We start from the raw sequence: 24,578 nt of genomic DNA, 5'->3' as shown, positions 1-24,578 counted from the left end.
ATGCCAAAGTACTTCCAATATTAGAGGCTCTGTAATTCTTAAAAATCCAGCAGCGCACTTTCTAGTGAGTACATCACAATGATATCTTATTATTTTTCCCCCTGATCAAAATGTTCATCTCTGTTCTTGTTCTACCAAACAAGACAGTGTAGATCTTGGTGATGAGTACATGAGGGATCGCATATGAGAAACAGCACATCCTGGGGATTGCCTATACGTCATTAGCTTCTTATATTTCCAGGTATTATTTTCTCAAAAGATTCAGGCATAGTCAAGGCTGACAAACCATGGAAGTGAAATGTAGAAGTTTTTCAGATGCCTATTCAGTAAGGGTGCACTGCAACAACTATTAGAGACTCAGTGATTATACTATCCTTTATTCCACTTCCATTCCATGGCAGTAAGATGAAGCTTCATGTCCATCTGACTATTTCTGAAGCCTTCTGTGTGCTTTCTGTACTACTTTGGTAAAGAAAATGTCACTGCCTGAAAGACTTCAGAGCAGCAAATGAGTAGGAAAAAAAAAAACCTTCTGGTTTTGAAGCCCATTTTTAATATGCTTGTTGATCGTCTTGGCCAATATCAAGATTGAAAACTTCTGGTGGGGAGATGATGCCTGTCCAGAAGTGTTGCTGGATCTTTTGGTCTTGGAGAGGAACTGAAGCGTTTTGTCAGTGCTCTGGCTACTTCCCAGTTACTCCTTATATTAGGGATCATTTCATATTATCCAGAACTTAAGAGAATTTGCTTCTGTTTAATTTTTCAATTCTTCTGAGGCTTATGTATTTTGACACTGAAAAGAAGACAGCCTCTGAACAGTCAAAGGTATCATGTTCTGTGTCCTCTTCACCCGTCCACAGGGTTGCCTTTGGATAGGTGAGTTCATGTGCAAAGTGGCCTCCCGGTTACCGACAGGTATGTGTTACGTGCTGTGGCAGGCAGGCAAGGCTAGTCTAGGTGGGACCTTAAAAGTCCTTAACAAGCAGGTTTCTGTGCAAGCCTTTTTTTCTCACGTGGAATGATTTTTTTTTTTTTTTTCCAGCTCTTCTAGGAGAGAATAAGCTGGACTGTAAATTATTGTAGATAATATTTAGCCTTTCTCCTTTCAACTTAAATATTTAGTTGTTCGTAGCTCACTTGAAACTTAATTTAGTGGTGAAATTTTGTCCATCAGTGATACGTGTACTTATCAAAGCTGCAGTAGGCTTTGGGGAAAAGCTGTGATGCATATTAGAAATATATGATGTTAGCTTTATTGCAGGACTGTACCACTCAAATTGCAACCCCTTACATCTGTGGCCATCATTAAACGTGCAAAAGGCCAAGCTGTAACTAAACAGTACTGTATCTGTGTTGGGGATGTGCCAGTGGCATAAATGGGGAAGACAACAGCATGTAATAGCCTTCTGGACTTGAAAGCATTATGCCTTAGACTGAGCTGCCAACTCAGATGCTTATTTAGGAGAGCAGTCACTGGAGCTTATTTCTTATTTTCACCAGACCTGCAGAATGTTCTTTTTCAGTTACGTGCAGTCCATCTGCACTGACAGTTCATGAAGTTTGTGTACGTGTAACGTCTTTGCTACAAAATGTCTTGAAGAGCTGTAATCACTAGAGTGAATGATCAATTGTAAGTGCCAGAAGTAGTGGGACAGTATCTTTACCCTTAATTTTATAGGTGAAGCCCTTTCATAATCTGTACAGTTGAGAAGTATAATTCTAAACTGAGACAGGACTGTTGTTTTATATCGATTCTGGTCACCTTTTAGTCATCAGAATCTGCTTTCAGACATGCTTTACTCTTATGTGCATCATATGCCTAATGACACAGTGACTTTATCTTTGATGTCTTTTCCAAAGATAACTGCTTTTTCTTTTAAACCGTACAGTTTTAGGTGTTGCAGGTTAGTTCTTTGCTGTTTGTGATTCTTCTGCCTTTCAAAGTCAGCAGGCACTTCTCTTTAATTTTTAAAATTCAAATATTAAAAGGTGTGGCCAGAATTCCCGTGTAGCCAACAGTATTCCCTTTTTCTGGTGATTGGTTGTCAATTAGATTTAAAGCTTCTAGGGGTCGTCTTGTTTTCCTGCGTGCATTTTCAGTTTCTCACTTCTTCCACACTTTCACACTTCCCAGCTTTTTTGGTTTCATTTGCTTTCTTCTTCCTCTGCTCCTTTCTGCTTTGTGGTACCTCCTGAAACTTTTGGAAAGGAGAAATACACCTGTCCCTTCTCTTGCACGGAGTTCGAGCAAAGCTCCGAGTTTCCTGCTGGAGATTGTTTCCTCGCTCGAAGCCCAGCTGGCATTCCTTCTCTTCAGAAATAGCTCAAGAGATTGTATTCAAAATGCTTATTTAAATAGGCCCCTTGGCCATTTCTCGCTTGGGTCTGGGGTGCTTTGTCCTCTCACATCTCATTTCACGTGTGCTTACCAAGCAGAGCTCTCGTCAGCCCCATCCATTGTGACGCCTGCCGATACTGATGGACCCCTGTCGGCAACAGAGAAGAAAGGTGGAATCAGTGCCTCGCTGCTAGCCAAGAACTTCCACAATCCATTTATATAAGGGGAAAAAAAAATCTTTCTAACGAGGTTTGATTCCTTCTTGTTCCTTTAGGTGCGTTCTTCCTTTAGTGTGCAGTAACTCCCTATCTGGAAGATGGGTCAGCAGACTTCCATTTTTGAGATAAAGGTTTAGATTGAATTTGCAGCTCAGTATTGCAGCTCACTTGCTCTCAGGATATTATCATTACTTTGCCACAGTTATGGTTTTTATATGGATTGGCAGCAGCTTTTACAGGCAGGCTGAACTTCGTAGGAACCTAACTTAAAATGCACAGAATGAGAAAAATGCCTCTCTTGTAAGGCTCCTGCTGAGCTGATAACAGTCTACAGGAAGACATCTATTTAAACAGAAATAAACATGCCTTAGGATGCTTGGATCCTATTTTCAGCTTTATTAAGCTATTTTCAGCTTTATTAAGAATGCTGTGTTTAATTTTTCCAGCATTTCCAGCCCCATTAATTTAGTTTACACTGCATTTGGATCAATTAGTGCACTTGATGATAATGCACTATTTGCCTCTGCCTATTTAAAACAAGAGAAACAACAGGATGGATTTTCAGCGTATTAAAGAATCTGGAGTTCCTCCAAAGACTTTGATTAGTCCAAATGGCAAATCTCAGAGGCTGGCCGAGTGGAAACAAAAATTCCATGTTGGGTAACTGTCCAGTGGATCTCTTTTCTCACTCCAATGACTTCTCAAACCAATTCTTCCAGCGACATCTTGGCTTCAGGATTCCCCCCACTCCCAAGACACATATTGTCATGAAAACTGTACTTAACGGGAATACATGCAAGATAATAACAATAGAGGTAGAGCCACAGAATGTTCAGCAAAAAAGACAAAAGGGAAAAAAAAAAAAAAAGACTTTCTAAATCCTTGCAGTTTTGAGACAGACTTCCTGATGTGATGGCAGTGCTGTTATAAACCAGTCGAAATCACATTCAGCTTGCTACATTTTCTGCTTGGAGATGAAAACACCCAGGAATTAGGACAGTAGGGAAGGCAACCTCTCCAAACCTGAGCTGCATGATCTTACTTGGCGCATAATCAAAATGCTAATGTGTTAGATTTCCACTTCATTGGATCTCTGCGACCTGCTGGATGTCATAAAAGAGGGTCAAAGTTGTGCTAAATTTTCATGTTTCATTTCTGTTTTGGAGAAGTGCTTGCTATAAAAAGCAAATGTAAGGCATGAATTTTATTACAACACTTTTCAAATACAATAGGGTATATTTAGCGTTGTTTCAGGTCCTAATACCAACTGTTCCTGCCCTCTGCTCAAGAGTATTGGCAGCATCAAATTGTAGCTGTTAATGTAAAGCACTGCTTGCTACAGTTTTATCTGGGCCATATACGTTACTGAAGTACCAAGGTGCGGTATGTGAATTTTATCTGCCAGAGAGTATGATTAAGATGATTCAACGTGGAGAAACTACTTCTATTTATCTTTGCTGCAAACTTATTTTAGAGGTTGTTATATTGTGTTATTGCACTGTGATCTTTTGCTTTTTCATGAGTGAATAGTATCACATTTTGCCTGGATGTTTTGAGTGTTTATTGTTCCCATGGGATACCTTGTTTATTTGTCTTGTTTCTGGTCTGTCACAACATTTTTAGTTTGACACAGATTACTTACAAGTTTGCACGTGGCGAGTCTTGTAATCTCATTTGCTTCACCAAACTTCATATGCAGCTCTGAGAAACATTCCCATTTCACTGAAATACCTCCTCAGTGGCACTATACAGATAAAGGTAGATATAAGTCACTGTAAAAATTGTATTGTGATGCTGGTTTTGTTGATTTATTCAATAATAACAAAATATAAAGCAATAGGTGAACGACCTAGGCTGAATTCCCCTGACTATCTAACTGACACAGAAGTATCTTATTCCTTTATGCTTCTTTTGGAAACAACAAAAATCAATTCTTCCTTAAGTATCTTTGTTCAGCTTCTTAACGTCTTAAATGTGTGTTTAAATGCCCTGATGCCAGTCAATTAAGTAAATGTGGTTGTGGATCCAGAAGAAGCGGAGCTTTGTAATGGAAATAGCAAAATCCCAGAATTATTTGTATCTGATACTCCACCGTAAGAAATGCACTGTCTTTATCTTACCCCATAGTTTTTAACGTTCTGCCAACCCACAGAGCCTGCGAGTTACTGTGCTGCTAACGTGCCATATAGACCACAATTGAAAAGGTTTGGTTTAGATAGATGTAATAGCCTGTGGCAGTACGCTGCGGGCATGGCAGTCTGAGGAATCGTGCCCTGTTGCCGACACTAACTGTTCTGTGGAGAAATAGATGACTTCAGTCTCTGGGTTGCCTTCCAGAAGAGAGGAACCACAAACCCGTCAGGCTGGGCGCTCCTGTGCAGTACATTTCCTCCGTAAAGGTTCGGCGCTGCTGTCCATTACTTTCCTTAAGCTCGTCTGGTGCCTGTACGATCACCAGCACTCTGGCTTCAGAATGACGTGTCAGCTCCTGAAATCTTGACGTGTCAGCTGCAGTGCACACAGGAATGATACCCATTTTACCTAGAAGCTTGCTGTCTGCCCACTGTGTATATTGTTATTTAACATTTTCTGTTTCTGTAACGACAGGACACCATTATTGTGATACTATCCAGCAGCAGTAGTATTTGTTTGCTATTAATGACTGATTATATACACTGTAAGATTTTATTTCCTTTTTGTTATGCAGTATTATTCATAGTGTAGAACAAACCTAGTAATTTTACTGAGATTTTTTGGGGGATAAAAAAAGAAAACAGCAACAACATAACAATAGAAAGCTTCACAGAGGTGTTCAGAGAGCATTTTTTCTCTGCAATTTGACTTGTTTTGTCAGTGTACGTTAGAGATGGCCGCTTGATTGCTGCTCAGTGGAAGCATTATTATTTTTTTTTTTTTTTTAAAGAGGTCAAATCTTACTTGACTCAAAAAGTGTCTTGAAACAGAAACGACTTCTGCACTCAGCCAATTGTGTGAGAACATTCTAAGTTGAAGATTTCAGGACTTTTATTTTTGCTTGAATGGAGATGAAGCGATTTCAAAAGGTTTCTTTGCTGGAGTTAGTATTAGTGAGGCAATAGAATATTTAAGTACTTGTGGTGCTGCTTCTTTGATTTTATTTTCTACCTGGCATTATGAGATATGTTTTCAGCTTAGCACAGGTGTAGTTGGAAACATGAATGTCTTCAAAATAAACAAAGCTGTTGTGTCTGATACACGTCTCCGTGCTACGCATCTATATCTCATTCTTGGCTTGAGTAATGTGCTTTGGTGTTAAGCGAATTGTCGTTCAGAATTATGCTTCGGATACACTGATTTCCTGTGAGATATATGAAGACTAGGTACTACATGAGAGAATATACTACAGTGTATTATGCTTATGATGATTTTATGAATCATGGTGTAGCATTGCTGTATTTCTCATACCTGATGAGTGACGTTTCAGTATGGACGTGAGTACCAAAAAATTGCACCATTGCAATGCAAAGTACATTCTCCTTTAGCGTCGTTTACACCGGATAGATAAAATAAGCATGACCTGAGGTAGTTTCCTTTCTAGTCCAGATTCTGCTTGCTTACAATGTTGAAATATTTGAAGATGCCTTTGTATCAATGAATAAATCTAATAATTTTTGTTTGGTCTTCACATATTTCCTCTGTAGCTGTCTGTTGATGCTTGAACCCCAGTGTTTTAAGCGAGTTAATTCTCACAGAAATCACTCCTACTATTTGTGACTTGTTTCAGAGGACACATGCTTTGTGGAGCTCGTTTGCTTGTTCTTTTAAGATGATACTTGTAAATTCAAAGAATATATTTTCTGAAGCTATTTTTAGAACAAAGATGTTAGCGAAACCTGTCGAAGCTGCATTGAAGGGCATGATGTGAGGGGGTTAAGATTGCTTGTGTTTTACCAAGTCGGGAGCTCATCATCTGCCAGAGCTGCTGTTATCAGATTGCAGAAACCCTCGGTATGAGGGATGTTGAGAATAGAAACACGCATGGACAGGAGGAGGAACTGTTTACCACACCGCCTCGCTCTCCTTTATAGAAGCTGGTTACAGCAGGCAGCTGGAAAAGCGAAAGATTAAATGAATCTTACCATCTCCTGTGTCACAACTTATATAGGGAAGAATTTCCACAAATCAAGTCGTGTAACTGTGACTTTGTCTTCTTCCAGATCACTTCGTAAGCCTTATTGTTAGTAGGATGTCTGCCCAGGACTGCGCAGTGGTACGACTGCTGTGTGGCTGTGGTGGATCCCCAAAGCCATTCATCTCAGAATTGAAACATATGCACCGGGTTTTCCCTGAATTTAGTCAGGGAATATTGCAATTAAATTATGTTCTATCTGCTCTAAAATTTTCCAACATAGAGCAAAATTTAATTTTTTTTTTTTTTTTTTTTTTTTTTTTTGTCAGGATGTGAATAAATGGGATGTTTAACCCAGATTTGCAAAGGAGGCTAACCTCTCCCAAGCCAAAGGCTGAATTTCCTTTTGTGGAAAAAAAATTTAATATTACAATTTATGTTTTAGTAATTTCTTATCTACAAACACCCTTGTAATTCTTACGCGCTTTAGGATGTAGAGCTGGGATGCTTTTTGTGCATAACCACCAAACGTATGTAAGAATATATATGGTACGCATGTGATCAAGTCTAAGAGCAGGCAAAGCTGTTTGCTGTTACTCAGGGAAGCATGATGTTATGAGCCAAGTAGAAGTGAGTGCTACAACAACAAAAATAAACGCCTTAGCTTTGCTAGTTCCGCACACAGCATTTAATGGGTATGAAGCAGTTTAGTCATGATATCAGGGAACCGATACATCTGTTAAGAGAAATGCATTTTATGCACCATAAAATTAAATGATGCATTGCCAAGCAATATAGCAAGTATTCCTGTAGTCATTTTTTGCAAACTAAACATTGTAAAATGATATCATAAGGTGGTGGTACTGGAAATCTGTTTTGAAAACATAATCCATTAGGAACACACACTGTACTTGATGGAAGGATTACAGCTGCCATTTATGGTGCTTTATTTTTTCTACATTAAGAATATACTGTGCACCGTTAGCAGACTAAAGCGTAAGAAGGATATTTCACATTTATGTTGAACCTTATCATTCTAAACGAATCCAAAGTACTATAAAAAAAATCTATACGGCATATGCTCTGTGGCGCTGCTGAAGCGCTGTTATCAGGACGCGAGGCAACCAGATAGTATCTGGAATGTTTTGTGTGCATCGGGGAAGAAAATTTTGGCCAGACACACCAAGCTTTAAGTACCGTACTTTTGAAAAGTTCCAGCACCTTTAAGGCATGCTCAAGCCAGTTGTAGAGATTTTTCATTACTTTGATTTCTTGAAGCACATGATGTCGTGTGATGGGGCCCATACGGCAAAATGCAGAGTGCTCTGACGCAGAAGCGTTGAAGTGAGATTGTGACCAAGGTGGTGTTGCTCTGGAAGGAGCAACTGAGGATCTATATTTCATCTTCCTTTCCCTTTACCGTTCCCCAGCATGTTACTACCCAGCGAGTTCTCTATGGAAAAAATTGCAGAGAGGAGGAACAGGTGGCGGAAACTTAAGGCAACGTTGTGCGTACTTTCTGATATTAGTTAAAGCGTTTGCGTGATTACGTGTGTGTGTAAGGACACAAATCAGCAGTATGGTCTTATAAATGGTGACAGCCGTGTACTCGTTAGTCTTGTAGCTTAAGAATTTAGGGGGTAATTTCTTAGTCACTGTGTAAATTGATATAGATTGACTAATTGACACTAGCAGAGAGTTTGGCCTCTTGGGTTTCTAAAATGCTCTTGGCTCAGTCAAAGATTATACACGCACAAAGATTATATTTGCTTTTCTGCTCTTACTTGTTAAATACGTTCTTTATTAAATTATATTTCTGTAGTTAACTCTGCTCTGAAAAAGTGCCTAGCAGGTTGAGGTTCTTAATGCGTCTTCCTCGCTGGGGGGTTGTAAGGCTTAATTGTTCATAATGTGTAAAAGCTTGAGATGAAAGGATTTATGTAAAAGCAACGTATTATGATGATTATAAAGCTGATGGTGATGCATATCACACCTGCTGTCACACCAGCTTGAGCAAAAGCAATCTCTGCCTTTAGACTGAAATTTCTAACAGTATCGCTTTTCAGGGTTTCTTTTTCCCTATTGAAAAGTCTGGTGGCTCCCTCAGTTAAGTCAAAACATTTAAGTTTATTCTCTTTTCTTCTGGATGAGCCTTGCACTTGAGGGTAAAACTTATTTGGTGAGGTTATTTTAGGTAAATCCCAATGTTGAGATGAACATATCTTTTGCCACTGGGAAAATTAAATAACTGCTAACAATCTACCTTTTTTAAATTTTTTTTTTTTTTTTTTTTGAGACAACTGTTTTCGTGGTAATATTTTAGCTACTGAAAACCTTTCTGATTTAAAATGCAGAAAAGAACCGAGATTAATTGTGTCCTATTAATAGTTATTTGCGTTCTCTTTTTAATGCAACAAATGCAAAGGTCAGAAGTGTAGAAGAGTGCAAAAGTGACCCAGACCTAAGAGAATCCATTATTTAGTGTGGTATGTTTTAGCAGTGTGTTTGACTCTCTCTCTCCCAAGTCTCCAACCCCCCTTCATTGTTTTTCTTTGTTATTCTTTCTTTCCGTTATAGGAACTTGATTTGAATGAGACAGAATGCCCTGGGGCATTGCTGATGGGATATAGGGCTTTTCATCTCTTGATTGCCTTCTTGGCAGTGTCTTTAGTGAATTCAAACCTTTATCTGTTAGAGACTGCAAGGTAAACTAGACTCTGGAAATTGAGATTAACTTTTAATTCTGTTCCTTAATGGGGAAACGTCTGTATCTAACATGGCATCTTTCTTGATAAAGAGTGAAGGCTGGAGGGTTATTGTGGATGAGCTCTGAAAGCTTCGTGTACTGAAGTCCTTCCTGCTGCCTAGTCAGAGCACTCTGATCTCTGGGACTGACAATTCCCATCCTTCTGGTGTTGGTCAATAGAATGCAATCTGCTTTGAAAGAGGCATTTTATTTTGGGTGGAGTGTCTTGGCAGAATGTGTGAGATTTAAAAGATGATGCAAAAGCCCTTTAGAAACTGTTTTCAGAGATACATACCGCTGTAGCTGTTACTTGCAGCATACCAGAAGTGTAATATTAAGCGTAATTTTAGTGTGCTTGTTTAAAGATGCACTGCTTCAGGTCTCTTAATGTCTTTATAAGTTATTTGTCTTTACACATCCTTGATCCAGACCGGAAAATCCCATTGCCATTTTATTTCCTATTTTCTTCTCCCTCCCAGTGATGTCACCTTAAGGTAGCTAACTTATCAATAATTCCTTGATTTACTATTGCATATTTTGTGCAGCTATCAAAACAAGTATTTGTTTTCAGTTTCAATTGTTATGCTTGCAATAAGGTACCAGCCACCTTCAAAAAAAGAAATGTCACTGAAGGTAACACTGTAGAGGCTATGATTGCACCTGAGCAACACGCTCGCTTCCAGCCATGACTGAAAATGCTTTCTTAAAGTTTCTTTACAATTTCAAAAGGTAGTGTTCCTCATATAGAGAATAACCATAAAATACTGTCTTATTAACATTTTAGTCATTTTTTTTAGAACTTAATCAACATTCTGATGTTTTTAATAACACGTGATTATTTGAGGATGCTAGGTAGCTTTTCATTAAGCAATACAGGGTAAATTTTTCACGTTGAGACAGAATGATTCTTATGGGTAAGTAGACTTGTGTTTTATTGGTGAAGGCACCTAGCAGTACTACAGGGCAAAGGAAGAAGTATGAATTTAAAGACCTGTTACGTTAGCGTATAATCCGGCTAGTTTTGTGCTGAACATGTCTATGGAGTGCGTTGGTATGGACTTGGAAGGCTAAATTCAGAGAACTGTAAAACACACAGCTAGAAAACTATTTTTTATGTTGGCTGAATATACCTTATTCTGTACTAAAGTCAAACAGACTTAAGATTGCATCTGCTGTTTATTGGATTCAGGTTTTTTCCAATGAGTTCAATGGGATTTGAATCAAGGTCTTTCTAAAGTTGTAATAATAGATCAGGCAAGGGAAAATGCTTCTGTTGTGCTTCTGGAACATGCTGCTTTTATCCTTAAATTTAGATTGATTAAGCATAAGTGATTTCTAAAGAAACTGTGAGCCACAGTATTGCAGCCAACTTGGAAGCAGGTCAGAAGTTTCACATCCTCTCTTTCTTGCTTTGTAATGACTGTCTAGTTTTTAGTAAAATGTTCTTCTGTCGGATTTGTTTTGGTAACACCACTGAACTTTAAAATATATAAAATTATAATTTGTGTTACATTTGTAAATATAAACCATTCTATAGCCATTTGTTAAAAATTAAAAAAAAAAAAAAAGAAAATGGGAGTATAATAAGCACATTGACGTCTGCAAAGAAAAACTCCAGTAATACGATGTGTCATGGCATTTCTCAAAGTAAATTTCAGTTTGGTTTTATGGCTTTAAGTACGGACTTGAATTTTGAAAGATGATGTTCAGTTGGTTTATGGAAGAAGTGTTCTGCCCTATTTTGTCATGCTTAGTATTAGGTTACTAGACAGACAGCTGCAGCTGACTTAAAATGGTGCACTAAAAATATTGAAGAGTCTAGCCTTGAGGAAGCAGGGCAGTAAAATGGCAGCAAGAATATTTATTTAGCACAGAATCATCTGGGGATGTGAGAGATGCTTTCAAAAGTGTAATATATCACAGGACAAATTTTATTATATTGCTTTTGTCTCTTACTGCTTCTATTGATCTTTTTCATATACATTTTAGAAAATTGTCATGTATCTGTCCTCAGAGCCATAAAGTAAGTTTGACATCAATAGGTGTTTCATATGTGTCTCTTTACCAATAAAATAGAATGGACAGATTCTGTCCATTCAGTATGCTATCTGAATTAATGTAATTAAATATAGCTTGTTTGTTTGTTAGAAAAGATTTTAGGTGAAAATGTATCGATCAGGGTGGATAAATTACACATTCAAAACTAGGTTCCATTAATTTGGTAATACAAAGGAAATTATTAGTATTTATCACTGTGATTCATTGTACTAATTTTAAGGAGTTGATGTTTCATTTTTTCAAAAAAAATCCAGCATCTCCAGCCAAACAGCACTTGAGCCCACCCATCCAGATGAATGGCCTGCTTCTTGAGTACAAATGGCCACAACTTGATTACGTATCAGTCAAGCAAAACACTGAGCACCAAGAGAATTTAACATCATATAACAGCAAAGAAGGGCCCTCTGCTAAGAGTTCGGTGCCGACTGAGAGAGATGCTCAGCCTTCCAAAGTCACCTTAATCTTAATTTTGCAAGTGCCGTGTGACAGAGCACTGGGTACTTGGAAAGATTCACTGCTATATCAGCTAAAATAGCCTAGTGCGAAACTCTGCAATATTAATTTGCCATTTTGATAAATACTATATAGTACGCAAATATATATGCCCACGTACAAACTCATACACGCCGTGTATGTATGCCTGCATCCGATCTCTTTAACATCATGTCTTCCTGATACGTTCATTATTCTTTATAATCCTTCCAGGTATTTTTCTGCTTTGTCCTTTTTCCTTCTTTATTCTCACCATGCTTTGCCTCCCAAATTTGAAAGAATTCCTTTGTGCTTTTCTGAGTGCTTTGAAAAAATCCCATCTCCAAACCTTAAATCTGAGATCATTGATCTTTGTTCAGACTTAGCTCTAAGTAGTTGTACTACCAGGATTTGGAATTTTGACCATGGTAGGCAGCCATTATGCAAATTATGTTTGTAAAGTACCTCTTATATGTGAAATGTCTAGAAATATAAATCAGGAATAATAACTTTGCAATCGGCTGTTAGAAGACATGAGATCTGTAGGCTCTTCCGGAACTGAAGTAACCCTCAAGGATACCACACATAAAATCTGAAGCATAAATTAGGTTGGAAGCCACTCACAAAGGCGATGAACTGCCCGGCTAAGGATTTGTCTTCCAGTCTCAGATGCGTTCACGTCCTGATTGCCAGACTGACCTGTTCTCTTCTTCTTGCTCCAACACATGGGATGAAAATTTTCCAGGACAGTTCTTTTGCCCAAAGTTCATTTCTGCCAGATTTGTCCTTCTCTAACTCCAGCCGGCTGTGAAAGGACTCCAGTGGCACTTGGCAGACTTTGTGTTAAATAAGTTGCACCCTGTACCCGATGGATGTAGTTCACTGAACCAAGAAGAGTTTTGTACTTTTATAGATGATAGCATCACACTTGAGTACAGCGAGAAAGAGCAGAACCTCTGCTGCTCCCTTATTTTGTTTGTGTGCTTTCTCTTTACTTGCTCAGCTGTCCTCTAAACCCGCCTCAGCAACTGGTATCATCTGATTGTTCTGGTATTTGGCTTACATAGTTGGATAGTTATCAACTGCGACCTTGTGCGTACTTGGCTGAGTAAATTGAATCAGCTAATGAAATTGTGGTCTTTCCATCAATTGATTGTCAAATTGCTTGCATAGTTCAGCTAGCCCATCTCTTTTCCAAAGCTGCACATTTCTGTTTACCCAGGCAGTTTGTGCCTGACCCCTCCCTTGCCTTTCCTGGATGTCTCTTTTTTGACTTTACATGCATATAGTCTTTGAGTCTGGCCAAATACTAGTGGACTTTGTGATCATTTTACTGACCACCCTGTTGAAAATAAATCACTAAAAAAGCATTTCAAAAGTACAAGAGAAGCTAGTATGACTTTCTCTCTTATGCTGCTCGATGTAACAGACCCAGACACCTGCTGATTTACAAAGTGAACAAAGATGATGTCAAGAGAGGATGGTGCTTGCTGAGGCAGTGACTAGGAGGAGCTGTCGTTTGCATTTCGGGTAGGGAATGCAGCACAGAGCAAAGAGCCTGGGGTGAGCACCTGTAAAGGATGTATTTGCCCACTTTCTTTTTATTCCCTAGCTCCCTGTGCCAGTACGTAATCTTTCATCAAGTAAAGGTGTCAGGTTGAAGTCCCTTTGAATTCCATTCTACTAGAAAACTGCTGGAGGTTTAAATATAGGGCAGCATTGGCAGTATACCTGCTGCTGTATTTGATCATCAAGTACAATTTGCGCTCTTCACCATAGGTATTTAGCACCCACTGAAGCTGATGCACACATATGATGGCAGCTACCAGCTAGTTAGGGATGAACGTGAGCACCCAGTACTTAACTTTGGGCCAAAATGCAGAAAAGCTGCAGGTTACTCTGTCATTACTACGCGATGGAAGCTGCTGTCTTGTACGGTGTCTGAAGGACACAGCCTCACCTTGACCTTCGTTGCAATTGCCGCTGCAGAATAGGCTAACGGCTACTCTGCACTGCACGTGTCTTGACAAGCTATGGAGTACCTTGCGTACGGAAATAAGCTAGTGGTTGGCTTTATCTGTGATAAACCGAACGTAACACAGGAGTTGGTGTGGGCTTGGCCCGTGTAAACGCATACAGTATAACCCGTTGAACAAACTGTATTTTCTTTCTTTAATTAGGAGCTTCTCTTTCCTGTGATATGGGGGCATGAGGTGTTTGCATTTTTGGTATTGCTATATTCCTTTCTTTTATACAAGCTATGGTACATTTTATCTTTTTCTGCAGTGGTGTTCCTTTTGGTGCTAATGGAACTATTTTTTTCAATGCTGTTTTTTTCATGACTAAAGAAGAAATGAGGAAAATGACAAGGTAGAGAAAAGCAGTGGAAGAAGCCAAAAGTACCCGCTGCTAAAGCACTCGCTTTTGAACCTCTTCCATCTCTTTGTGCTGTCAAGTTGAAGAGGTCAGCTGCTTAGTAAACAAATTGTATAGAGGTTCTTAAAACATTGGTATTTGTTACTTATTGGTAGTGTTGAGGTGAAGAGGAATCAGGGATTATCCACTTGATAGAATTCCTAGTCAGTTGCTGCTGAGTTTGAATTCTCAGAATTTGAGAATGTGCTTGTTCTCAAATGGGAGAAGATGAACTCTAAATAAATGAGGTGCTTGTATTTTAATTGAGTTTCCTTTTTCTTTGAAAACTGACGGGCAGATAAGATAAAGGAAAAAGAAAGGAGTACAGTGTATTATACCTATGGTTGCATTGCAGTAGCTCATATTGTATGTCTGTGGTAACATTGTAGTGGGTAATGTATTGAGCTGTAAAAGCATGGATTATGCTGTACCGGGGCAACATCAAGAAATGGACCTATTAAAAGGTGCATTTAATAAATATATCTCAGTATATGAAATTTTTTAAAATACAAATGCGATAGTAATATTAATATTATGTTTTATTATAGCTTTATAGAAAAATTAATTTTTGTGTATATCAAGAAATAATTTAATATATAACTGATTTATTTGGGAAGGTGACTTTGGTATCTCTTAGGTGACTTTCCTTTAACTTTGTAGGATAATTACTTGTTTTTCTTTTAATAAAAATATTTTTATATATTTATAAATACAAATATTTTTATTTTATTTTCTAATAATTACTGTATTACACTTGGAGTTAGAGATATTTGCTCAACATGAGGGTTCCACACTGCAGTACCTGCTTTCCTATAGTAGCACAGTGAAGCGTTGTACTGCGCTATGACACGAAAAATTAGAATAATCAAGGCAGTTCCTTCCTCTCTGTAGGAAAGGAGGCTGGAACCCAAACTGTCCAGCTTTCCCTGAGCCTTGTAAGCAAAGAACCTAAAAAGAGACTACAATTTTCAGTAACAGGCAGTACAAAATATTTGAAGCTACCGTTGGCATGCCTCCCTTACACAGGCTCTCTTCCACGTTACTGCCTAGATCTAGGGAAGAGCAAAAGGAACTTCCAAAAATGTCAGACAGATTCCACACCTTCCACTCAAAGAGGCTCTAGCTCTGCTAACTTCTTCTTTTCTTTCCTGGAAATGTCCACAATAGTCTCACTGGGAGAGGAGATAATTCTGTATATACTGAACAGAGGAGAAGAAACCGTACCCTGTAAATAGGTAGGCAGTGGGTATGCAGCTTGTGCATGACCAGGAGCATGGCGCCAAGTTTGTGAGTACTTTGCTGCTGCTCCTTGTGGAGCTCCGCAGTGAGACTCTCCTATCCCTGCAACGTTATCACAAAAAATGACACATCCAGCACATTTATCATTTTGGCTGTTTGCATTCTCATCATCAGGGAGGAGGACATACATCAAAAATAAAACTCTTCCTCTGCAGAGAAATTGTGTCTCTTTAGGAAAGGCCTTTATAGGATAAAGGCTTTTACTTTGGAGGCAGAAATCTGTTAGCATTACAGAGATCTGCTCATTTTGGCAGAAATCTCGTGAAATTAATAGATTCCGTTTCTTTTACATACGGGATACTGAATAAGACTCTTAATGATGGAAGTTTACCCTCATAGACTTTACCCTAATGGCATCTTCACTTAATTTACCTCATAAAACCTTCATTGCGAATTGAGTAACCGTTCTCCTTTTTAACAAGTTTGCCAGCCTGCAGATAATTTCAGAGACAGGATCTATTTATGAGAGTACATTAGCAAAATATACAATCCAGCCATGATTTACCTTTCTTGTGTTAACTTTTGCTGAGCAGGAGGGAGTCTGCAATCGAGGCTTTTAACTGCTAGTTCTGTGGTACTAGTCGGTCCCACCCCCTCTCCGAACAGAGTTTTGATTTTGAAGGGCCTAAACCACAGTAGAAGTCTTAGATCCCACAGCCTGTTAGACGTATAACAAAGCATAAGCACCAAAGCAGGTAGTTTCGTGAGAACGTGGGCTCTCCAGCTGATTCACTATTCAGTCACTGAGCTGCTCCCTGTCGGGTCCTCTTGTCCGTAAGGCATACGTCCAGAACTGATGTAAAGATTTTCCTTAATTAATCTCTTCTGCTAAGGGTACAAAGGAAAAATCTTATTGTGGGGAATGAATGAATTTTGATAAAATGTTCTAAAAGGCTTCAGCCAGAGGCAGAACTGTTAGAGAAAATAGTTCAAATAAGTGAAGTTTGGTAAAATTGCTAGCAATTGAAACTGAGTTGCTATTATTAGAGGTATTGAGCATTCTTAAAATTCAGAGTGGTGCTATCAGTACCGCATATAGTACTGTGAGCTCTTTTTCTAGCAGTTAAGGAAAGTAGCCTTTAGACAAACATTTTGATTTTGTAACTACATTCTGACATTTGTGGGTTTGATGTTCCCACTTCCTGCAAGCCTACAATGCAGGAATTAGAGGGTTTGTAGAAGAACCATCTGGGGAACAGCAGCATAATTCTGGCACTCTTCCTTGGGGTTTTCTTTTCTTGCATAAAAATATAAGAATGAACCATCTCCCCTGAACTCACCAAAGCCTGAGCAACAAAGACAAGCACGGTTAGTCTGTATCGCAGAGGACCTTTCAGTTTCTGCAAGAATTGAAAAGGAGAGTTGAATTCTTTCCTTCGGCAGCCGTTGCCTAGCTTCTTCCCCAACTCCATCCTCCCTCTGACATCCATATAACAAGCTAGCGCCTGGGTGACTCCTCGTGCGCCGGGCAGTACTGAGTCCCTTCTCGCAGGAACCTGTAGTATAGCAATTCCCCAGGGTGTCCTTGAACAGATAGTGGGGGTTTTGAAGTTGCTAAGCCCTGACACCTAAAGGATAGAGGAATTTCAAAATGCTCGACAAATACGTGCTGGCACACTTGGATACGCATACAGGAGGCACATTTTGGTATGGATATGTAGGAAGAAATAGAAGGATAGAGAGAGTTTGAACCCATGGCAGTCATCCCGCTCTTTGTCTCCCAGATGTGAATAGCATGCTTGATTCTGCCTGTAGATGTCAAGACCTGGCCCCGCTGCACTGGCATAACACAGTTTTTGCTCTAAGGGGAAAACCTTTTACATGACCAGCCCTGTCTCATAAGCCTTTTCTCTGTTAGTAATCTTAAAAGAGAACACCACCTTACTGTGCAGACCTAGGGATAGGATTTATTTTAAGAAGTGCACATTTCACGTAAGTTGGCAGTATCGGCTACGGTGGCGATGACGGCTCTAATTGATGCCCTCTTACCTACCTATCCCCATCAGCTCCAATGACTTTCAAAGGACACGCGTGATTACCTTAGATGACAAACATTTTTTTTTTAATGCCCTTTATGACTTCATTTCAGACCTCTGTGTAGTTCTTTCCTAGTGCAATGTGGCACATATTGTCAACGAACTATTTGCTTCTTTGCCAATATTTTTCTTCTTTTGCCTTTTATTATCCGCTCTGCCACAAATTCTAATTCTTTTGATGTCACACAGAAATCATAGAATCATGATTCTGTGAGGTATTGCTTCTTCACAAAAGTCTCTGCTTACTCTCAGTTTCAAACCATAGAAAACATAGATGGAGACGTCAGCTTGCACCTTCTCTGAGAATGCTGAGACTAGTAATGAGCAAACATTCTTCCAAGAGCTACAGAGGAAATCTTTTGAGTCTCATCATGTGTTTCATATATTTTCCAGCTGTATTTCATATTAGCACTTTCAGCTTTCTGCACAGTTATACTTTTCTACAAATATATGCAAAATAGCGCAAAATGTTACTCTTAAACCATATTTCTCTTTTTCCCAGACAGTAGAAATTGACTGGTTTCAAAACAGATTTATGTCAGAAGATTCCCACATGGAGTATGCGCATTGATGAGCAGGAAGTGTTCCTGGGCAAGAGCCATGGTTTCTCCACACCACTGCCTTGCGCCGGTCTCAGGAGCGCTTCTGATATTCTGCTACCATCTTCTCTAAGCCAATTTGGTGTTCTTCCCTCCATGTTATCCTCCATAAAACAGTATGACGTGCCACGAATTATACGTTTAGAGTAAGGCAGATCCGTCTATCAATTCAGTCAAGAGCTACGATGATGTGCTTTTTTGCCTCTAAGTGGTTAACAATTGCAAAAGATTCTTTTTAATGCTTAGTACTTTATTTGCTTTATTTTTCTTTTTAGTGCATTGGAAAATAAATCTAAAACATTTCTTCTGTTATCTAGCACTTTAAGCCTTTTCATAGCATTTGTAACGTCTCTTTGCCAACACTCCATCTGTGATTTTAGCTTGCAGGAAACACTTTGCGATTCTGTTATTAGCTTAGATGCAGAGAGCTGCTGTTTAAATATTAATTGTAACTTCCCTTGTAAGTGCAGTCAAACCCACTGAGTAACTTGTGAAGTTCAATAAATATCTAGGAGAGTGTGGGGAGCGTGTTATGGGTACAGCCTGCTCTTAGTCTTAGCAAAGGTCTTACAACAGTGCAAAATAGATCATGTCCTGATGCTTGCGGTTACTTTTCCTCTTCTTACCTCAGTCCCCCTCCTTGTACGCACACAACAAAGGGAAAGAAAAAAGAATAACGTTAAACTGCAAACATACTTCTTTGCACGGTTAGTGAGAGGACCACCACGCAGTGCTTGCAAGAAAAGATGCGAGATCCATCATTTTGTTTCAAATCCTAGTTATTGGACAAATGCTTTTGTTAAGTACTTGTGTATCGCTCCGTCAAGAATCACACCTCGGTAGAGTTATCTTGTGGTTGAACCCTTTTCTTCTGTTGTCAGTCATGAACCTCACCCGGTTTCACTTCTTGATTCTACAAAATGTACTTTACACTTAAAAAATAAAAATAGGAAAATATTATGTGGTTACAGACATTTCAATAAAGTGTATTTGATAAAATGAGAAACAAAGTAGTTAATACCAATCTGACCAGCCTGTTTTCTGTGGATCACCAGAGCATTGTAATTGTAATACTTGTATTGGGTATAATTGCAGGAGAATCAGCCCCATTAAAATTGTACGTTGTATTTTTACATCTCTTCTTCTTCCAGATGGTTATTAATCTTTTATTGGTGAGGTGGTTTGCCTACGGTGTAATGGGAAATTTTTCCTCATGTCATTTAAGTGAGTTACTTCTCTGTGTGTGTTTGTAGGTGGACTGAATTTCAATATGCTGAATTCTGTTAATTGCTTAGAATTTACAGACTTTTCTTAGTATCTTGCAAATGTATAATAAATTTAAAAAAAAAAAAAAAGTAGTACCCACATTTTCCTTTTCTTTTTCAGCATTCTGTGAAGAGGGGTGTAGATACGGTGGAACTTGTGTAGCCCCTAACAAATGTGTCTGCCCTTCTGGATTCACAGGAAGTCATTGTGAGAAAGGTAAAGCTTTACTGAAACACACCTCCTCCTTTGGTAACGAGAAATATGATATGCTGAATTGAGAAATAATGACTTTCTGTTCATTCTGCTTGATATTTTCTCTTAATTGAAGATATGACTGTTCCATAGCTGCCTTTGCCTAACTGCAAGCTACTCTTAAACAAGGAAAATTTTAGACAATCAGGGAGGTATCTGCTTTTGCTTCCAGTGGACACTTTTAGATAATTAGAGGGGATGGCAAATGAAAAAGGCTTACTCCACCTATCTTCTGTGGTGCAAACTCAAGGTCACCTGCTTTTTCTGAATGTGTTGTGCAAACTAGACCAGAATTTGGATGCTTGCTTTTCACTTAAATGTATTGAATTCTTAAGATTTGATTTGTTTCTAAGTCACTGAGGCCACTAATTTTCATAGAGTAACAGCCTATTGAAATATATCTCACTAGCGATGATTTGATTCAGCCTTTTCCCAGTTTTTTTCCATTTCAAGATTTGCTTCTGACAGCCTCATAGGTCCACCTTTCTGTTCATTCCACAAAGATCTGATTCCTTGTCTACCTTAAATGAGAAGGAAGTGATCTTACAGAATTCCAAGAAGGACTCTCATTAGATTATTTAGATGACAGATTTGGGATTTTATTTTGGTCTGTATTTATTGAGGTTGTATTTCATTTAAATAACCCAATGATAGAGGCTTTTTGCATTGTGTGTTTGTTAATGAACCTTTTGCACTTGCCTTTGCTGGTGAAAATAGAGCAGATTGTTAACACAGGTTAATTATCTCATCCATACTAGCATAATGCAATGAGGTTTCTTTAAGGAAGAAAAAAAAAAAAAGAAAACCAAGAAATAATGGTTAAGTTAAATCACTGGAACCACTTGTTACCCAGAGATTGTTCAATAATTCATCTATAGCAGTATCTGTTTAATACATGGCTGTTCTAATATAATATCAAGTAATTTAAACCCACATGTCAACAAATCTGCTTTGAGTAGCATCTGAAAACTGCTGAAGCTTTTTATGGATGTACTCAAATCACTGTGTATTAAAATCCCATAGTTTCTAGTTGTCAGCATTGTTTCTAATTGTTTGGGAATGAACTAGGATGGTAATATTTTCATGTAATCTTGAATTGAGTACTGCAATTTTTTTTTTATTTTTTTTTTTTTTTGCCTATAGTCTTTGGGTTATTTCTTTTAAATAGAGAAAAGCTCCCAAACCTCCTGGGATTCAGCAGTAACTACTGGCAATGCACGTGATGGAGTAATACAAGAACTACCTGCCCTATAGCCCCATCTACCATAGCTCCCCGGCTTCTAATCCTGCTAGTTATCCTCTTCCATGGATAGTTTCTAAAACATCTGTTATTCAGAGGGATGCGGGATACTAGAAATGAGGTCTGTGCATGTGAAAATATGGCACTGCGAAACCAGTACCTGCATTGCCCGAAGGTGCCCTGCCTCCTCACGGAGCCGGTGGCTTTAGGCCAGCTTTCAGGTCGACTACCTCTGTTTCTTTCAGCCATGAATCTCAGAACTGTCTTTTTTTCTTGTAGCTGTAAAGGGACTTTCATAACTAGAACACAGAGTCTTTAAACTGTTGAAGTGATGGTTTAAAATTGATAAATGGATGACATAACCATTGTTGACTCCTGTGTTTTTCATGTCTTTTGTATTGTTTTGATTTAAAATATGAGGTAGCACACCAAGTAAAGGAAACATGGCAGGCATGCTATTCTCATTATATCAAGAAATTTAGAGGTAGATGTCAGAAGGAGCTACCTTCTGTGTATAAAATCTATATGATTTGAACCAAAGGAAGTTTATTGTTTTCCTTTGGAGATGCATAGGATTTAACAGTATGCTATAAGGCAAGGAAATGATGCTAACTTTGAGAAATCTGATATGGAAACTGATTTGAGAATGAGTATGGCTTTGCATATGAGAAGTGACACTTGAGTTGTATTAGAGAGCTTGAAAACTTCAGCAGGTATACCTTATGTCATATGTATATTTTGGTGGCTAAGTGGATATCAGATCTGCGTGAGAACAGCTTCAGACATCTCAAGGTGCATGTCCTGGAAAAACTAGATGTTCAGGGCAGAAGGATGATGAACCACCTTTCAAGCAGCTCCCCTTTGCTTACCTGCTTACTCCTCGAAGATGTAGCGCTGTCAGGAAGAGGAGGCAGTTCAGTAAAGACTTCCGTCATAGTCACCGCAGTTTGCTGCAGTGTTTTTAGAGGACACCTAAAAAATTCCAAATCTACATTTGTTCGTTTGTTTTCCTGTTGTCTGTAATGTTAGAAATAAGCACTTTGTTATATTTAACATATAGTAGCACTCCCTCAATCATTATGACATAGACCAAAGACGGTGAAATGGTGGGATGTCACTTTGAATCAAAGCTTAAATGTTCCTGGTAAAATCTTGTTTGATGGAAGCTTGTGGTGAACTGATGCATATCAGAAGTAAAATGATGTGTTTTGGTAATGTATTCTATTCACCACGGTGCATTTAAAAATGTCCTTCAAACCGACAACACAGCAATTCCTTATACATTATTTGTGAGCTGAAAGGACTCGTCACTGGCTAAAAACAGTATGACCCAAATTGGCTTCAACATCATGTGAAGGGTAAAATGAACCAGTAATTAGAAATGTTGTTGAAAAGCAGGTGCGTTTACTTCTGAATATGAATCATATGTTACTCATCGTTTCTGACTGCCTGGCTGAAATGATATTAAGTTAATTAAAAATTCAGAGATATTTGAGAAGGGTAGGATTTATGTTGGTAATTTACTCAGGTGAAATTAAAATACACATTTAAGGCTTATGTACAAATACATAATTCATCATGTTGCTAAGAAGAATTACCTCTTGCCAGTTGCTTTGCCTGAAATGAGGAATCATCATAACACAGTTGTGGGGCTGTCTTTTCTTTTTGCGTCCGAGGTGAACTGCAAATTGATACTCAGAGATACTGTCAAGGAATTCCTCCTTCCATCCATTCTTCAGAATGCTGTTTCTTTAAGTACGTGCTCGATGTTGTTTTCTGTTGAGGATCTGATTCTATCTTCTAATCAATTGTTTGTTTGTTTGTTTTGTGTTTAGCTGGCCAGGGCTGAAATCAATGATCTCTGTGATCGTTACCATTTGCGATCACATCTAACACAGTTGTGATACCCACGCTGGAAAGTTTTTATGTTAGAATTTTTGCTGACGTTGCCTTATGGTTCTAGCATGTACGTGCCTGACGGCCGAGCTGGAGCTACACATCCTTAACTGTGTGTAACGCTGTTGGCTTGAGCCCAGGTGCATCCTTGGCAGGGATCCCTGTTAAAGGCTTCCGAGAGACATTCTGCTGTGCAGAGAGGAATGCAAACACAGTGCTCTGTGGGGGTTGTTGGCAGCATGGATTAAAATGCCCTAATTTTCCATCCAGTGATATTTTCTCAATTTTATATTTTTTCAACATTAAAAAAAAAAAAAAAATCCCATCGTTCCTTGAGCTGCTTTTCTCTCTCTGTGGATGAGCTGCAGGTCAGTGGAGTTTTAATGCTGGGTTTTTTTAGACAGGATTTGCCATTATTCTGTATTTGTGGAATGTTAGTCACTACTTCTGCTGATGAAGTGGTGAGGATGAGACAGGCAGAACAATCTGTGTCAAAGGCAGGAGCACACAGATGATTGAGTGCCTAGAAATTGCAGGCATTCCTTGAACGCCTACCTGCGTGTGGTGGAGTCCTCTGTGTGTGCCTAAGAAATACATATCAATGTCTATACAGCTCTGCGATGGTGACCAGTGGCGGCAGAAATATCAGCTAAGGGTTCATTACAGTACCTGTCTGTACAAATTATAATTTTGGGCAATGAGCAGGAACCGGCAGAAGGGTTTGAAGCGGGTTCCCAACTAGGGGCAAGTTGAAGAAAGTGCAGTGTTTTTCCAAAAGCTGTGGGAGGGCTTTTGGCAGTGGTGGGGCATCACCTTCAAAAGGGATTCAAAACAATTGTACCAATCTTTGCTCCCCTGGGTCATGAAAGCTACTGTCTGAGCTGGAACACAATGAATGGGGAATATGATTCTGGTAGATTAGAAAGATGTTGTGTAGGCTGGAGCCCAGAGGTAAATATTTTTGTGGTAGCTACATGTGTATTCATAGTCTTTGTAAAGCACTGGAGAAGGGTTTTCTCGCAGAACGATAGAATGCTGTCAAAGAATTACCTGCTGATTGTAAACAGTCAGAAGCAAGGGTAAGGCATGGCAGTGAAGCATCAGGATGTGATAATTGCTGAGGTTATTCTTTGTGTTGTTTTGAACTGTGTGTACAAAAGATTGTCTGATATTGGGGTGAGAGGTCATGTTCAGTTTGTACCATGGCTGAGAAATGTGCTTTGAATCCAAATAATTATATTGCAAGGGGAAAAAAACAAACCCAAGAATCAACACCTGCAGAATTGCGGTAGTTTCATATGGATCCTTCAGTGCAATCATAGATTTCACGGGTATGCAATGAAATGTTGCTATGCTTATATCTTGAAGTTGGAGATGTCATGTATACGTCATGAAAATGAAGAAGTCTTTAGCTGATTTATTTCATAATAGTTGACAGTATCTGGAGTTGTTGTCTAAGAAGTTGCATACTTCTTTATGTATTTGTGTACTTAAATTGGCTCTTCTGGAATATATTGTCTTCTGCAGTCCTTTGGGTAAAACTCCCTACAGTCAGTAGTAGTTTGGACCCTGGAGATAAAAAAAAAAAAGAAGTGAGAATTATATTTCCCTGTGCTATTCATTGATTCCTGAGCTG

At 38.8% G+C, this 24,578-nt stretch overlaps 1 protein-coding gene across 2 annotated transcripts in view; it reads left to right on the top strand.

Annotated features, from left to right (window-relative positions):
• The window catches only part of NELL1 (neural EGFL like 1), a 291,777-nt gene that overhangs the window by 202,904 nt on the left and 64,295 nt on the right, over positions 1-24,578 (top strand). For both annotated transcript variants that reach the window (XM_075755361.1, XM_075755362.1), the window contains exon 15: positions 19,675-19,770. In XM_075755361.1, coding sequence (XP_075611476.1) covers positions 19,675-19,770 — 96 coding nt within the window. The remainder of the gene's footprint in view (positions 1-19,674; positions 19,771-24,578) is intronic.

The sequence above is a fragment of the Balearica regulorum genome, chromosome 5 (genome assembly GCF_011004875.1).
Source record: "Balearica regulorum gibbericeps isolate bBalReg1 chromosome 5, bBalReg1.pri, whole genome shotgun sequence".
NCBI lineage: Eukaryota > Metazoa > Chordata > Aves > Gruiformes > Gruidae > Balearica > Balearica regulorum.
The sequence above is the reverse complement of the archived record's forward strand: the minus strand, read 5'-3'. Positions and strand labels throughout refer to the sequence as shown.